The sequence below is a fragment of the Muntiacus reevesi genome, chromosome 17 (assembly GCF_963930625.1).
Source record: "Muntiacus reevesi chromosome 17, mMunRee1.1, whole genome shotgun sequence".
In the NCBI taxonomy this organism is placed as follows: Eukaryota; Metazoa; Chordata; class Mammalia; order Artiodactyla; family Cervidae; genus Muntiacus; species Muntiacus reevesi.
Window position 1 is genome coordinate 36526123 of NC_089265.1, and position 18265 is coordinate 36544387.

Below are 18265 nucleotides of genomic sequence, written 5' to 3' on the forward strand. Positions count from 1 at the left end.
GCTCACACTGTTATATTTAAGACTAACAGGCAACATTTTAATGATTTCTTCCCAGTGTAAAAAAATCTTTATTAAAGTTTATCATATAGATTCCAAAACATGCCCAGGGTTACAACTGCTGTAGCAGTATCTTTCACAACTACTTCAAAATGGCAATGCTATGAGAGATTTTCCATCTGAAAACTGAATAAAACTACTCAATGTCTACAGTTTACAAACCAGTTTTATATAAAGTATCTCATGAATGGTGATAAGAAAACCCGTGTCTGGTCAGACACTTTGTGTATATGCTCACCCATGTGCCCACACGGCAAGGAGTGGATTAGACACAGGGATAACACAGTGGATTAGACACAGTGGATTAGATTCTGGAGGATCTTTTAAATCATGGGGAGGAGGAAGAGTAGCCTACATCTGTGGTCCTGGTTCAGAACAATTCAATAACTGCTTGGTGAATGCTTGCTTAGTACCAAGGGATATGCCAGGCTCTGAAGACATTTAGACAAAAAGTTTTTACTGTTGTGAAAGGCCAGTGTTTTCAAATGTAGGCAGATGATTCACTCACTGTTTTTTATAAATTAGACAGATCAGCACCCTGACCCCTCATCATCCCATTGTAGTCCAAACATCATCTTAACATAAAACTCAGGGTGTTTTTATATTATTATTTTGGATGAGGGAGCAGAGGAAGAAATCCTCTACCCTTGTTTTTCTTATTATTCAACTACAGTAGTAAGGTCTGAGATCCACAGTATTTTCATTCTTTCTCAGTGTGTTGTAAATTTTAATTAGAAACTGGTCACACCATATATTTAAAAACCCATTGATGGCAGGTACTAAGACATGCATTTCTATCATGCAACATATACTATTCTTACATATAGCATATTAATATCATATTTCAGACTGATAAAAATGAATTTATGTTATAATTTGGGGCAGTGTTTCCCAAAGCAGGATTCTAGGCTTATTTTCTTGCAGGTCTTCCTTAAAAATTCATAGGTAAGTAAGCTTGGGAAATATTGCTTTTTATATACCAACTCCTGGACTTTTATGATGCACATTAGTGTATTAAAGACTAGATTCCTATGCTAAAAAAATCTCTACAGCTTTGTTTAACTGCTTTATTTCACACAAGACAACAGAACTTTTTCTTATTCTATGTAATTGCTATTTATATTTCTCACAAATTGTGCCTGGTGGAACACACTTTGGGAAATGCTATTAACACTAAATTTTATTCAAGTTATTCAAGTAAATCTGTAAACACTGCTTTTCCTCAAGTTGCTTATGATCCTACTTTAAAAAAAAAAAAGCATGGGACTTCCGTGGTGGTACAGTGGTTACAACTCAGTGCATCTACTGCAGAGGGTGCAGGTCTGATCCCTGGTCAGGGAACTAAGATTCTGCAGCCTATCCCATCTAAAAGCTAATCCTGCTCAGAAATAAAATTTGGGGGTATTATTTAATATAAAATAAAAAGAAACCTAATACTCACAGAAAATATACAAAAGAAGATCATATGCCAATTTTAGGAGTACATGCAACATATCCGTGTCATAAGGGCATATCTGTGTCTGATATTCTAACATGAAAGCCATTAAAAACAAAACAAAACAGAGTTTTAATTAAATAAACTTACCATACAAGGGTTTACAGTGAGTGCACTCTTGATAAACTGAAACAGTAGAATACCAGGCTGTTTAACTATACTCTTGGAGTCAGACTCATTTTCAGTATTTTGAGAACCAAATCCACTGATTACCCAGAGGTGATAGCCTTCAGCACCCCAGCTCTTAAGGAAAGAGGGGGGAAGAAAAAGAAGAGGGGGGAAATCAAAGCAATAGAAAATTAGTTATTTTTCCTGGTTTTAAATATTTAAATTCTCAAATAACCAACAATAAGCATTATTAATTACTTCTGAAGGCTGGAGATACCATGGCAAACAACACAGACAAGAATCATATACCTACATCTACTACATCTTAGATCGCCAGTAGAAACCCTCACTGCTTTCCACCTAGAATAGTGAAAACACTATGTACTAATTCTAGCTACAAATCCTAAGAAATGCCTACTGCTCTCTGTAACTTCTCTATTAATTTAACTGCCTCTCAAATACAAAGAACTTCCTCACAGGAGACAGGATCCACATTACATAGCTGAAGCTTGAAAAACAAGCACTGCAACAGATATAGTCTTGTACAGAACAAAGGAAATGGACTGGCTACTGTGAGACCAGGGTTTCCACTGCAGTTTGCCTACCATTTAGTTGTACTATCTTGGCCAAACTATTTGGTTTTACAGGGTGTAAGTTTCTTCCTCTATAAAATGAGAGAGTTCAAAGAAATTAACCAGGCCCAGTCAATTTTAATATTCTATAACTAGACTTCATGATTGTGAAAATCACTTTAAAAAAAAAAAATCATGGGAAGAGTAGTAATTCCCATCCTGCAAGGCCAAGAAAATACTATTGAGGGGAGGAGAGGTCCATGAATTGCTGCGAAATTTCACAAGTTCTGCTTTCCCTTGAAAAGTTTCAGTTGCACATGTTAACTAAAATGCTTAGATTCTTAGTTTGTGATTAAAATATCAGCTTAATGAGGCAACAACACCAGTTGTTGCATTTGTTGCATGCCATTCAGAAGCACTGATGGGCAGTCACAGAAACGGTGATTGAAAACTTAAAAGTATGAAGGTGTTGAGAGTCATCAGATGGGATCCTTGGTGATGAAAGGTTGGAAACCCCTGTTCAAGTCAACCACAGCGGTTTAAATTCTTCGAGAAACCCACGATCAGAAAATGCCTTCCTCTTTGGAGCAGGGGAGAAAATGAGTGATAAGCCTGAGCCTCACAGTCACGAACATCACAAATGTGGTACGGAGGGGGCTATAGTCAGAAAAAGATTTTATGTAAAGACAGAGTAGTTATACCTTACTGCTTTCTACAGAAGCTGTTGAAAATTGATTGTAAAAATACTATTACAACAAGGACTGCAATTCTTTTGATATACAATTCTTTTGATATAATGTACATGTCCTCCAGGAAAAAGACCCAAAGAGCACTTCACATTAAAAGGAGGCTACGGGAAGTGGGTATTGAGTAACATAAAAAATGCAGGTATGTTTTGGAAAAACAAACGCCTGATCTGAACAGTCACTGTGTTCACAGAGATGACAGGCCTTGCTGGACACATCAAAACAAAATAAAAATCAAACACTGAAAATTAGATAGTCTGTTAAAGACAGACTGTTAAACGTAACACTTTCATTAAAGCAAGAACTGTGTAAGAAGAGTCTCACGAGACCAGAAGAGCTTTTTAATTTTATTAGGTCAGTATGAAGGGAAAACAGGAAGGAAAAAACCAAGTTTTCCACACAGTGTCAATATTTTATAGAAAGAACTTACCATGGAGTTGATCTTAAGGGGATCTTTTTTGGTACCATCTGACCTATAACTGAAACAGAACAGAAAATTAGAAAGAATCTTCTAATTGCATAAAACATTTAGCTTTAATTTAAAAAAAAAATGATTTTCTTCCTTTGAAAGAGAAATACACAATACTGTGTGAAATATGAGACTCCTGGTCAATATACCTATGTCACGGAGATACAGTCTTCCAGGTACTAAATAATTTCTTGACAGGGTCATGCAGTTTGGGCAGGTGTGCTCATTATGTCAGGACTAAAGTTCAGGGTAGTACATGAAATAGGCAGAGTATTAACCCACAGAGAACCTATATTAACTCAATGAGATAATGTAATTTTTCACTTTCTACTGGCTACTTCTATAAATAGTTTACAGCTCTTATTAGATAATAAGCTCTTTGAACATAGATTCATGTGTGATTTAGCCTTGAATCAAACATTTATCACATACACAACAGGGGTTAGATAAATAAATGCATTTTTATTGAAGGAACAATCAACTGAAAGAGGATGGATGGATGAAGAATTGATACATTCTAAATAAATTAATTTTGAACCTTATAAACTGTTATGGGGTAAAAATCAAATAAGGCAAACTGGTACCTGTATGACAAAGTTTGCATGCGTGTGTGTGTGTGTGTATTGTCTCAGAGAAAATGTAGTTATTTTGTCCAAAATTTCTTTACTGACTCACGCAAAATCTCCTCCAAGTGTACAAATCAGCTGGGCTCCAAATACACTCCATAAAGAAAGGCCTCCATATTCCCAGGTCACTACCACAACACTATTGTCAGGAGACCATCTGACCAACTTAACAGCTCCTGTTTTGTTCCAAATGTCTGTTAAGAAACCACAGAAAAGTTAAGAATAAATGACTGCTTCATACTTAATGCTTTTTACAGCCTCTATCTTCAACTTGAAATAAGCAGAAAGGCATGTCTGCTTCAATGAGATGAATTTAGTTCATTTAGGGCTATTTAAAATCAGCATGATCATTAGCCTGGGCTTGATCTAATCAGAACAAACTCTGTACCCAAGGATTCGTAAGAACCCAGAACCATTTCTGGCCACTATTAGCTTAAATAACTATTGATACAACTGTGTGGTCTTAAAAACTCTTTGGCTTTGGGAAAATCAGTTTCTCTAAGATTGGAATAATATTTCCCTTGAATAATTCAATATAATATCAAAGTACTCTACAAAGTATGAGGTGTTTCAAAACAAAAAATATTTTACCATGATCTTCATGTTTTTTCAGTAATATCAAAGGGACTCAAATTAAATTGAAGTTTAACCTTATATTAGGATTAAGTAGGTAAACTCCAGCTTCAGCACTATAGATGCTTATATCTTCTTTTAACTAATAATACTTCTTCTAAACCTATATATAATTACTAAAGGAGAAAATTTCACTGCATAGTAAAATCCAAATTTCTTTACTGCAGAGTTAAATGAAACATACCAGCATTTCCCATCAGGAATTCAAACAGATCTGTATGACCTTCTTTACAATTACAGTTCTTTACATCTGCAGTATTAATAAATTTTTGTTGTAAATATATCTGCTGCAAAGGGGTGGTATACAGATATTAGCCTACAGAAGACAGGCTTGGTTAACAGAGTAAAAACTTTTTCCCTCTGCCTATGTTTGAATCCTCACATTAGCATTTCCCAGCATAATTCAGGTATATGAATAACTTTTATGTATATAAAAATAGGAACATGTATAAGAAACATCTTATTAGTATACTTTACACACCTAGGAGATAAATTTAAAACCAAACCAAGAAAAAAATACAAACTCAAATCAAAGCTTACAAAATGAAAGTAATTCCACGTGCAAGAAAAAAATAAGGTTTAGATGTATATTTACTATCACAAAAAGCTGCTAGTGTTTTAGCTTATAAATAGTATTCCTATTATCCCAAGTAAATATATATAATATCTGTATCTATATCTACATACACACATACGTACATATTTTCCAAGCATTGTACACATGTTAACAAAATCTAGGTACAGAGATGTACAATAAAATAGCAATAATGTTTAACCTAATTTTCAAGTGGCAGGAATACAGAAAATTAGCTAGCTGGTAACCTGTCATAAACTTAAGATTGTGATAATCTGCATAATGAGAAAAATATAAAAATAATTCCCAAACTTGCTGTTACAGTTGAATTTGCAAGACAGAAAGGATGATCTCCAGGAGCCAAAAGAAAAAAAACAAAAGTGAGACCAGTTAGTGTTTGAATTAAGGCACCCTAGGTGTGAAGAGTGGGAAGTGATGAGATGAAAACAGTTGGAAATACAGGGACAGAAGGTTGGAATGGGACCTAGCTGTGACTAGGGAGTTGGGGGTCTCACATCTTTATACAAAGACAAAAAAAGGGGTTTCAGGGTAACGTGAGTCTGAGAATCAGAATGGAAACTGATGATCATGTAAGGACTCCTGATCTGCTGTCACCTGTAAAACTCAGCCAGTGAAGCCAGAAGAAAATGTAGACGCTTATGTCTGTTCAAGAGGCAGAACAACACAAGTCTCCCAACATTTTAAGCAGCTTTATAGCCAAAAGTTACATAATCCAAAAGGGCAGCCCTCTCCCATAACAAAGACCACAAGAGAGGGAGTTAGCAGATAACTAAAGGGAGAACCGGCATTCCAAGAACCTGAGAAAAGGAAACAACCTGAAAAATTCAGTACAGTGTTGTCAAACGATCAACAGAAGGGTCAGCAGTACTTCCTGAAATGATGTAAACATTCTACATTTGCTTGGTCTAACAGAGAGCCACTAAGCTACATCAGGCTATTTAACATTTAGGTGTAAACACTAATCCCAAAGAAGGTGAAGCTGAACGGTTCTATGATGACCTACAAGACCTTCTAGAACTAACATCAAAAAAAAAGATGTCCTTTTCATTATAGGGGGCTGGAATGCAAAAGTAGGAAGTCAAAGAGATACCTGGAGTAACAGGCAAGTTTGACCTTGGTGTACAGAATGAAGCAGGGCAAAGGTTAATAGAGTTTTGCCAAGAGAACACACTGGTCACAGCAAACACCCCCTTCCAACAACACAAGAGACAACTCTACACATGGACATCATGAGACAGCCAATATCGAAAACAGATTGATTATACTCTTTGCAGCCAAAGATGGAGAAGCTCTATACAGTCAGCAAAAGCAAGACCGGGAGCTGACTGTAGCTCAGATCATGAACGCCTTATGGCCAAATTCAGACTTAAATTGAAGAAAGTAAGAAAAACCACTAAGCCATTCAGGTATGATCTAAATCAAATCCCTTACAATTATACACTGGAAGTGACAAATAGATTCAAGGGATTAGATCTGACAGACGGAGTGCCTGAAGAACTATGGATGGAGGTTTGTAACACTGTACAGGAGGCAGTGATCAAGATCATCCCCAAGAAAAAGAAATGCAAAAAGGCAAAATGGTTGTCTGAAGGGGTCTTACAGATAGCTGTGAAAAGAAGAGAAGCAAAAGGCAAAGGAGAAAAGGACAGATATAACCATCTGAATGCAGAGTTCCAAAAAATAGCACCGAGAGATAAGAAAGCCTTCCTCAGTGATCAATGCAAAAAAAGAGGAAAACTATAAAATGGGAAAGACTAGAGATCTCGTCAAGAAAAATCAGAGATACCAAGGGAACATTTCATGCAATGATGGGCACAATTAAGGACAGAAATGGTACTGACCTAATAGAAGCAGAGGATATTAAGAAGAGGTGGCAAGAATACACAAAAGATCTTCATGACCCAGATAACCATAATGATGTGATCACTCGCCAAGAGCCAGACATCCTGGAATGTGAAGTCAAGTGGGCCTTAAGAAGCATCACTACAAACAAAGCTAGTGGAGGTGATGGAATTCCAGTTGAGCTATTTCAAATCCTAAAAGATGATGCTGTTAAAGTGTTACACTCAATATGTCAGCAAATTTGGGAAACTCAGAAGTGGTCACAGGACGGGAAAAGGTCAGTTTTCATTCCAATCCCAATGAAAGGCAATGCCAAGCTACTGTACAATTGTACTCATCTCACAGGCTAGCAAAGTAATACTCAAAATTCTCCCAGTGAGGCTTCAATAGTACGTGAACCAAGAACGTCCAGATGTTCAAGTTGGATTTCGAAAAGGCAGAGGAACGAGCGATCAAACTGCCAACATCCGTTGGATCACAGAAAAAACAAGAGTTCCAGAAAAACATATACTGCTTTATTGATTAAAGCCTTTGCCTATGTGGATCACAACAAACTGTGGAAAATTCTTAAAGAGATGGGAATACCAGACCACCTTACCTGCCTCCTGAGAAATGTGTATGCAGGCCAAGAAGCAACAGTCAGAACCAGCCATGGAACAATGGACTGGTTCCAAACTGAGAAAGAAGTACATCAAGGCTGCATATTGCCACCCTACTTATTTAACTTATATGAAGAAAATCATGCAAGATGCCGGGCTAGATGAGGCACAAGCTGAAATCAACACTGCTGGGAGAAATAAAATAACCTCAGAATGCCATCCTCATGAGGATGACACCATCCTCATGGCAGAAAATGAAGAAGAACTAAAGAGCTTCTTGATGAAAGTGAAAGAGGAAAGTGAAAACACTGGCTTAAAACTCAACATTCAAAAAATGAAGATCATGGTATCCAGTCACATCACTTCATGGCAAATAAATGGGAAACTGGAAATAGTGACAGACTTCATTTTCTTGGGCTCCAAAATTTCTGCAGATGGTGACTGCAGCCATGAAATTAAAGGACGATGGCTCTTTGGAAGAAAAGCTATGGTCAACCTAGACAGCATATTAAAAAGCATAAACATTACTTTGCTGATAAAGGTCCGTCTAGTTAAAGCTATGGTTTTTCCAGTAGTCATGTATGGATGTGAGGGTTGGACCATAAAGAAACATGAGTGCTGAAGAATCGATATTTTTGATCTGTGGTGTTGGAGAAGACTCTTGAGAAACCCTTGGACTGCAAGGAGGCCAAATCAGTCAATCCTAAAGGAAATCAGTCTGGAATATTCATTGGAAGGACTGATGCTGAAGCTGAAGCTCCAATATTTTGGGTCACCTGATGCGAAGAAATGGTTCACTGGAAAAGACCCTGATGTTGGGAAAGACTGAAGGCAGGAGGAGAAGGGGAAGATGGAAGATGAGATGGCTGGATGGCACCGCAGACTCGATGGATATGAGCTTCAGCAATCTCCGGGAGGTGGTGATGGACTGGGAAGCCTGGTGTGCTGCAGTTCACGGGGTTGCAAAGAGTCAGACATGACTGAGAGACTAAACTAACTGAGGCAACTGAGAAACGTTTTGATTTTCTTTTAGTTTCATTTAAATGACAACATGTGGCTGGTAGCTATTGTACTGGACATCACATCAACAGTATGGATAAAAAAGAAACAGATAAAAGGGCTAGAAAATACAATCAAAATACACAGCACCCTGTTCTTGCCAGCTGCAGCAAAAACTCTTTAGGAAATAAGAAAAAAAATGCAATCTTTAAAAGCTATGCAATAAGAGTGATAAAAATTTAAGGAACTAATTTCTATTTCTGGCAATATAGCAAATTTGATAGCTGGAATGACTCTCCACACTGCAATAAGTAAACTGTTAAACAGAATACTTAAATATTTCAAAATATTAAAAAACACTGGGAGGTAAGTGAGTGTACAAACTGCTGTTGCTCTGCATTTTTCTGCCAAAACCTAGAGACCTGACTTTCATCTATGACGACTCTCAGCATATGAGGAACAGAAGATAAAACTCAGAGCTTGGCCAAGACGGGGAATAGAAGATACCCATGTAATCTTGAGAATACAATTCCATGTTCAAGGGAGAGTGAGAAATAAACTCTACCACATAGAAGGTAAAAAAAATAGCAAGGAGCACTTTCCTGTTTTTGCCCATGGTATTGAATGGAAAATAAAGAAGCTCCTGTGAGAATCTGCAAACACAAGCCAGTCCTTAGGCTCATCTATAATCTGTGTCACTTGTACGATTCAAAAAAGAAAAAAAATCTCAAACAGAGAATATAATGCAAAGGCTTCCAGACTAATGTAGTTTTCCCAGGTGACTGGAAGAAACAAACAGGTATCCTCTCTGCAAGAATTCATTTCAATCTAGTTTCTGCTTTCCTGATCAGAAAACATATACGCTTTCTTTCCTCCTTTCTTCTTGACTCAAGAAGTGATGCTTGGGCCTTAGGTTAACCTGTGACCATGGAAGAGAAGGCCAAATGGATGCCAACAGCAGCCTGCCTTTGGATTTCTTGCCATTATAGAGGATAAATGCTACCTGTTTAAGGGATAGTAACTTGGGTTTTCTGTTAGTTCCAGTCAAAAACATTTTCAATAATAACAGATTTTACACTTATTCCAGTGGACAGAATTCACTTAAGAGTCACAAAGGGAGTTCCGAGAGAGGCTTTCTGTTTTGTTCACTACTGTGTACCAGCATTTAGAATAATGTCTGGCCTACAGTATGTACTCAATAATTACTTGTTGAATGACTGATTGGAAATGAAGGCATAAAACAACAGAGGCAATGAAATTAGGAAAGCGTCTAAAGCAAAGCCTAGACAAGTAACATAGGGGCTAGAGCTAAAGGGAGGATAAAGAAAACTAAATGGAACAGATTGAGAGGTCTCCCAGGAGCCTCTAGTAGAAATCCTTGAGTCAGAGAGAATTGTTGCTACACGTTTTAATAATACTTGGCCTTTGGCATTCATCATCTAATTCAAATCAAAACTCACTACACATATTATCTGTAATTAAGAAGAAAGGGGGGGAAAAGAAAAGAAGAGGACTCACCAGGATACTGTTTTGCTGTTAACTCTAGTTTATGAGACAGCTGCATGGCTCCAGTGGTGTTATCTATTGTATAAACCTGTACAGAACCACTGTGAAAACCAAAAAGACTTTCAGTGTAAAAAGACAAATACAAATATAAAAAACATGACTATGGAAAAATATTCTACTGATAGGAGTGTAAACTAGAACACAACCATTTTGTAAATAATTTACAGTCATCTCATAACCTGAAACAAATTCATATTCTATAGTCTAGTGATTTCACCTAAAGATATATCCCAGAAATATCCTTGTCTTTGCCACACACAAAATGTTCAGTGCAAAGAAATGCCAACCATCCACATGTCCAGCAATGAGAAAGGGAAGAGAAACTGTGGTATATTCACATAATAGTATACCATATAGTACTGAAAATGAATTTTTGTCCTATACCTTAAAATGGACAGCATGTCTCTCTACCCACCCATCTATCTATGTATCTATATAAACAGTATAGTTTCATTTCTATACCATGAAAAACATCCAAAACATAGTAGTGAAATACATTTGTGGTAAAAATACAACAAAGAGCTAGTGCACACAAGTTCCAGGTTAGTAACTGCCCTGGTAGAAAAAGAGGAATATGAAAGAAGAGGAGGAAGCAGGGGCTTCATCAGTTCAATGCTGGTAATATGCTATTTTTCATTTTATATTATTTTTTGTATGTATACATTATATATACTCTCATATCTATGGTATGAGTTATGATTCTGTTAAAAAAATTTTTTTACAAGGGTTACACTTATAAAGGGTTAGAAACCAAAACTGAGTTTGTATATTACATCTAAGCTACATTTCAAAATTGAACTATAATAATCATAAAAAACACCATTTCTGCTTACATGGCTCTTCTCAGATCAAAATTTAACATCAATGTTGTTTTTAAAATGATTTAAATCCAAGGCTGCTTCTGCACACACTAGGATGACACCAAGCATATGAGAATGTTCTGACCGTAATGTGTACTCCTTCAAGGTAGAAGAAGTCAGATGGTCTCCTCATAGCATCTTTGATCAGTTTCTAGCCAGGCCTAACTCTTCACAGGGATCAGAATGGGACTAAATAAAACTTGCAATAACAGGCCGCTTAAAGCTATCCCACAGCTCCCTGATGCTCTGTTTTTAAATTCCTTTTTTTTCTGTTTCATTTTGTATCATTTCTCTTGCTATGTTCTTCAAGTATATTAATCTTTTCTTCTGTAATATTTGATTTGGGTCTTTCATCTTTCATATTTCAATTTAATACTCAAAAGAAACCCTTTATAGCTTTTTGGAGTTCTCTCTTTGTGCCACTCTCTCCTTTCTGGTGTCTGGTCTGTGATCCCCTGCTGCTTTGGTTTCCCAGATTTTCATTTGCACACACTCAGTCCAGGGAATCTGCCAGGCCCTGTCTCCCCATCCATGTGCTGGAAACTCTCTAAGAAATTAAAACTGGGCCAGTTGAAGAGTTTGTTTTTTGTTTTTTTTTTTAATTTAGATTCGCATCTCTCAGGGATCACTGTCCTTTGTTGCCTGATGTCCTATGTCTTGAATTCGAAATATCTGTTTCATCTTTTTGTCCATTTTCTTGACTATTTCAGGTGGGAGAGAAAATCTGATCTGCTATTCCAACCTGTCAGAAGACAAATGCCTGGAACATATATCTATCTAGACTATCTGCCCAATTAGATACCTTTCGGAGAGACGGTACTAAGTGGCTAGCAGGTACTGTTTTTGCTTTGCATCTAAAATTGTCAAGTGCTAACTCTGGGTTGCTGAGCTCTAACAAGTCAGTGAGGAATCCAGATATCTCTAATATAAGAAACAGATGCTATGTCAATAGTTAGAAAAGACTGACAATTTAAGTATTTATAGTGCCTATATTATTTTCTTTCCATTTCTCATAAGCCCATCATTAAAGTATTTTTTTTAATTAAAAAACTACTTACTAATCTCAGAGCAAAAAAACTTTTATAATAAAGATACATACAGCTATTATCACTATAAGTAATCAAATTTAGCTCATCAATATTGAGACAGCTTGATGTTATTGCTTCATGATGCCGTAGGAAGTACAAAACATCACCTACGACAAAAATGTTTAACTAGAATCTAATCAAACCTAAAATACAAGGGTAAGAATAAGGTTTCAAACTGGTATCCTAAAAGAAAGGTGACTTTCTAGAGAACTCTAAGGATACCAGCTACAGATTAATTGTTCAAGGTAATTCATCCTGGTAATTGCTGAGAGATCAAGGCTAGAAGCCACTAGTCTGATATGTCACGTAGCTATAATCACAAAACTTTCATCCCAACCCACGATCATGCCGTAAGAAGGGCTGATTTTGCCCCAACTCATGAAAACTGACATGACTAAAAGGCTGAAGGCCAAGATTCTATTTTCATCTTGGAAGAAGGGTTGAAAGCCTGGATTCCAATCTGGCCTTGCTAGATCCCTGGGTGCTAGCCCTGAATGTAGATTATGTAGAAGTACACACCCACCACAGCTCCTGTCTGTGAGCTTCCTACTCATTTGACGGTAATGGCTCAGTAAGAACCGCCTTCAAGGTTCAAACAGGTGTTACAGAAAGTAATTAAATGCCATTATGAGAAAACATAACAAGACACTTTAGAATGTAGAATATTCGTAAACAATTGACCGAGACGCGTAAAAAAAAAGTTAATGTCATAAAAACAACAAAGGCATTACAGGTTGATACAAAAGTAACTGAGGTTTTGCACTGCTGAACTTTGCTGTTTGATACTGGAATATATTCTTAAATAAATGTGGTTATGTTATACATCATTTTAATGGGCATTTCTCGCTTTATGGTTTTTTTGCTAAAGACTTATTACTTGCTGTTTATATTTATTTTAGACTAGGGAAATGATGTTAGACAAAAAACAAATTCAAGGAATTTTCTTATTTAAGTTCAAAATGGGTCATAAAGCAGCAGGGATAACTAGTAACATCAAAAACACATTTGGCCCAGAAACTGCTAATGAACATACAGAGCAGTGGTGGTTCAATTAGTATTGCAAACGAGATGACAGCCCTGAACAGAAGTGCAGTGGCCAGCCGTCAGAATTTGACAACAACTAACTGAGAGGATCATCGAAGCTGATCCTCCTGTAACTAGAAGCTGCTGAAGAACTCAACATCGACTGTTTTCGGCATTTGAAGCAAACTGGAAAGATGAAAAAGCTCAAGTGAGTGCCTCATAAATGAAGTGAGTGAAGTCGCTCAGCAGTGTCCAACTCTTTGCAACCCCATGGACTGTAGTCCACCAGGCTCCTCCATCCATGGGATTCTCCAGGCAAGAATACTGGAGTGGGTTGCCAGCTGACCACAAATCAAAAAGTCACTGTTCTGAAGTGTCTTCTTCTCTTATTCTATGCAACAATGAACTATTTCTAGATCATATTGTGACATGTGACAAAAAGTGGATTTTACACAACTGGCGATGACCAGCTCAGTGGTTGAACTGAGAAGCTCCAAAGCACTCCCCAAAGCCAAGCTTGCACCAAAAAAACAGTAATGGTCACTGTTTGGTGATCTGATCCACTACAGCTTTCCAAATCCCAGCAAAACCATTATATCTGAGAAGTATGTGCAGCAAATCAATGAGATGCACTGAAAACTGCAGTGCCTGCCGCCAGTACTGGTCAATAGGATGTGCCCAATTCTTCCACATGTCACACAATCAATGCTTCAAAAGATGAATGAATTGGGCTACTAAGTTTTGCCTCATCCATTCATCTGACCTCTCCGCAACCGACTACTACTTCTTCAAGCAGCTCAACTTTTTGCAGGGAAAATGTTTCCACAACCAGCAGGACACAGAAAATGCTTTCCAAGTGTTTGTCAAATTCTGAAGCACAGATTTTTACACCACAAAATAAACTTATTTCTTACTGACAAAAATGTGTTGGTTGTAACGGTTCCCATTTTGATTAATACAGATGTGTGTGAGCCTAGTTATAATGATTTAAAATTCATCGTCCGAAACTGCAATTATTTTTGTACTAATCTAAGAATTTTTATAGGCAAAAGGTAACTAAAGAGAAATGATAACCAAATATAATTCATGAATTTTGAATGATTCTGACTAAAGAAAAAGAGATATAAAGGAAATTTGGTGGTAATTAGGTTAGTCTGAATATGAAAGAGTTTTAGATCTTATTGAGGATTTATCATTAATTTACCCATGCATTTGATTAAAGATTGTGTGTCTAGGTGAGAGAAAATGAGTTAGGAAGGGACTGGGAGTCATGATTAGGAAGTAGGAGTGATAAAATTTATATTGGCTAGCAATGTTCTATTTCTTGACCAAGTTGTGAAAAGATGGATGCTTGTATTATAATTATTTGTAAAACTGTGACTATCTTGATTACACACTTCCACATTTTTTATTTTACAATATGAAAATTACAAAGGGTATTATAACTTCTATCAATAAATTTGACAGTGTATATAAAAGAAATCAATTCCTAGAAAAATATAACTTGCCAGAATGACTGAGGAAGAGAGAGAAAAATATGAATCTTCTATAAGACTATTTTTAAAATGAATTGGTATTCAATTTTACTTTGAAAATCTGCATTATTTGAATCAAGGCAAGAAAAATGATTTTACAAATGAGCTTTAAATTTGCTTGTTAACTAAGGCACACTCACTAATTCAAAGGCAAGTCAACACTGATGTCTTAAAGAGAAAGGATTTAGGGGCTTCCCTGGTGGCTCAGAGGTAAAGAACCCATCTGCAGGAGACACAGGTTTGATCTCTGGTCCACGAGGCTTCCACATGCTGCAGAGCAACTAAGCCCATGTGCCATAACTCTAGAGATGAGGAGCCAAGGCCTCGAGCCACAGCTATTGAAACTTGTGCACCCTAGAGCCTGTGCTCCACCCAAGAGAAGCCATCTGCAGTGAGAAGTCCAGTGGCCCCACTCACCACAACTAGGGAAATCCTGCATAGCAACTGACCCAGCACAGCCGAAGATAAATAAACCCTCCTCCTGATGCTATTTAAAACAATAAAGACCCTAAATTTTAACTGATTTAACCTTAACTTGTGACTCAATTTCCTACCACTGAAAAAAGCTCACAAATTAAAACACCCAATCTCCAAAATTTGCCCTTTGTATTTGTTTGCTTCAATTAAAATACTTTTACGTTTTATATTAAGGTTGATTCATAAATTATGAAAGGCACAACAAAGTTCCTAAGTGTGTTAATAAGAACATCTTATGTTTTTAAAAAAAATTATTTTTGGCAGTAAGTCTTAAAATACAGGCAATAATTACCTCGCACAACCAAATGCCATCAGTCGATACTTGTTATTTACTGCTACACAAGTTCCATCAACAACATCTTGTGGCCAAACTCCATGAAGCTGCTAAAATTAAGAAAAATAGTTAAGATTTAAAATGTGTTCTACAAATATACTTCAATTAACATAATTCCCCTTCAGTAAACATAATTTCATAAGGTTTCATATGGTTCTTTATATGGTTTCGTCTGGATAGGAAAACATCCCATCAGGACTACCATCTGGATTTTTCCCCTTAAAATCTCAATTTCATTAACTGGTTTGATAAATATTTCCAGACGAGCTCAGTCCAGTGCTAATTCATTTATAAAACACTAAAAGATGGATATCTGATCTCTAAATTCAAATTAATTGAAGACAATTTTCCTGTTAAAAAGTAAACCTCTTGATGGTAGAAACTGCATCTAACTTGCTCACTATTATTCTTCTTCCCACTTAGCACACATAGTGTTTAACTTTCCCAATCAATGGGAATTAGTCAATTTTATTTGGTCTATCTTGTCTCTTGAGAAACCTGTATGGGGGTCAAGAAGTAACAGTTAGAACCCTGTACAGAATAACTGAATGGTTCAGGATAGAGAAAGGAGTACGACAAGGGTGTTTATTGCCACCCTGTTTGTTTAACTCATACACAGAGCACAGCATGCGAAATGCCAGGCTGAATGAATTACAAGCTGGAATCAAGATTGTCGGAAGAAATATCAACAATCTCAGATATGCGGATGACACCACTCTAATGGCAGAAAGCAAAGAGAAACTAAACAGCCTCTTGATGAAGGTGAAGGAGTAGAGTGAAAAAGCCAGCTTAAAACTCAATATTAAAAAAAACTAAGATCATGGCAACCAGTTCCATCACTTCATGGCAAATAGAAGGGGAAAAGGTGGAAGCAGTCGCAGATTTCCTCTTCTTGGGCTCTAAAAATCACTGCAGACAGTGACTGCAGCTATGAAATTAGAAGATGATTGCTCCTTGGTAGGAAAGCCATGACAAACCCAATCAATATGTTAAAAAGCAAAGACATCACTATGCCAACAAAGGTCCCTATAGTCAAGGCTATGGTCTTTCCAGTAGTCATGTACCAATGTGAGAGCTGGACAATAAAGAAGGCAGAGTGCTGAAGAACTGATGCTTTGAATTGTGGTGCTGGAGAAGACTCGTAAGAGTCCCTTGGAAAGCAAGGAGATCAAACCAGTCAATCTTAAAGGAAACCAACCCTGAATACTCTTTGGAAGGACTGGTGCTGAAACTGAAACTCCAATACTATGGCTACTTGATGCAAACAGCTGACTCAATGGAAAAGACCTTGATGCCGGCAAAGACTGACAGCAGAAGGAGACAGAGGATGAGATGGTTAGATGGCATCACTTGTTCAATGGACATGATCTTGGGCAAACTCAAGGAGATGGTGAGGGACAAGGAAGCCTGGTGTGCTGCAATCCATAGGGTCTTGAAGAGTCGGACATGACTTGGGGGCTAAACAACAATGACATTCTTTAGAAGTGACTAATGATTTGTCAATTGCTTACTATTCTCTATTATTCCTTTGCTTTATAGTATAATGGCTAATAGCATGGTATACGGCATCCTAACATCACATCTCAGATCTACCACTCACTTGTAAAAATGGCTTTGTGACATTTTCAAGCTTCAGTTTTCTTTTCTGTAAATTACCTCTTAAGAGTGTTTTGAAGATTAAATGGGAGTAGATATATTCAATATATATAACCCACTTAATATAATGCCAGGAATTCAACAAGTTAAAATAAGCTTCAATGACTGAATGATATTATTATTAAGCTTTATATGCTACTTAATTTTGAATACAGACACAGAATAGATTCAACTCTATTGTATGTTTTTATCTGTCAAATCAAGGGCATCTTAGATCATATATTCTAAGGTAAAGGTCACCATGACTGCTAGTTTAGTAAGTACAAAAATTAGCCAGCATGCTACAATACAGCATTTTATTTTTGGATTATCACAACAGTAAACATTAGATGATCATTTGATATAATTAAGCTGTTCAAAATATAATACTATAGATTTTTTAAAATTCCTAAATAAACTATATAATCTACTATCTAAATATGAAATGTGTGCTTCTTTGTAGGAGTTTTATTTATTTTACTTTAATAATAAAACTATACATTACTTCAGATAATGGAAAATGGCAAAAGATAGCAATGAGCATTATTTCTTTGGACTATTGTCTACACTGGAATTCATTCATGCATCCCTACCATAAAAGTCTTCCAGGCATCCACTACTCACCAGATGCTGCTCTAGATACTGAGGATACTGCAGATATTCAAACATACCAAAATCCTCAGCTGTATCCCTGCCTTACATTTGTTAAAGAGATTGACAAGTTTAAAAAAAATTATACAGTATTACACAGAAAGATCGTAAATGCTACCCAAAAAATAAGGCAATTATGGAGAAGAGAGTGTATGGGGGAAGGATGTAAAATTAAACTATTTTCCCTATGATGAAGGTGCCTCATGAGGAAAGTACAAGAGATGGAGCAAGAGAAAGGCCCTGTCATAGCAGCATTTTTGGCATGTTCAAAGATAAAAGAAACTTGTGTGGCTGGAGTAGAGTGGAATAAGGGAAGAAGTAGTAAAGGAGGTAACAGATGAAATAGCAGGCCAAA

General features: G+C 36.7%; 1 protein-coding gene across 4 annotated transcripts in view; it reads right to left on the reverse strand.

Moving 5' to 3' along the window:
• Positions 1 to 18265, reverse strand: part of RIC1 (RIC1 homolog, RAB6A GEF complex partner 1) — a 144682-nt gene that overhangs the window by 37805 nt on the left and 88612 nt on the right. For 3 of the 4 annotated variants that reach the window (XM_065908324.1, XM_065908323.1, XM_065908326.1), the window contains exons 7-11: positions 15583 to 15674; positions 10260 to 10348; positions 4123 to 4267; positions 3409 to 3457; positions 1643 to 1795 (exon numbers count right to left, since the gene is read on the reverse strand). In XM_065908324.1, the coding sequence (XP_065764396.1) occupies positions 1643 to 1795; positions 3409 to 3457; positions 4123 to 4267; positions 10260 to 10348; positions 15583 to 15674 (528 nt within the window). The remainder of the gene's footprint in view (positions 1 to 1642; positions 1796 to 3408; positions 3458 to 4122; positions 4268 to 10259; positions 10349 to 15582; positions 15675 to 18265) is intronic. The other variant, XM_065908325.1, reaches the window with a different exon arrangement.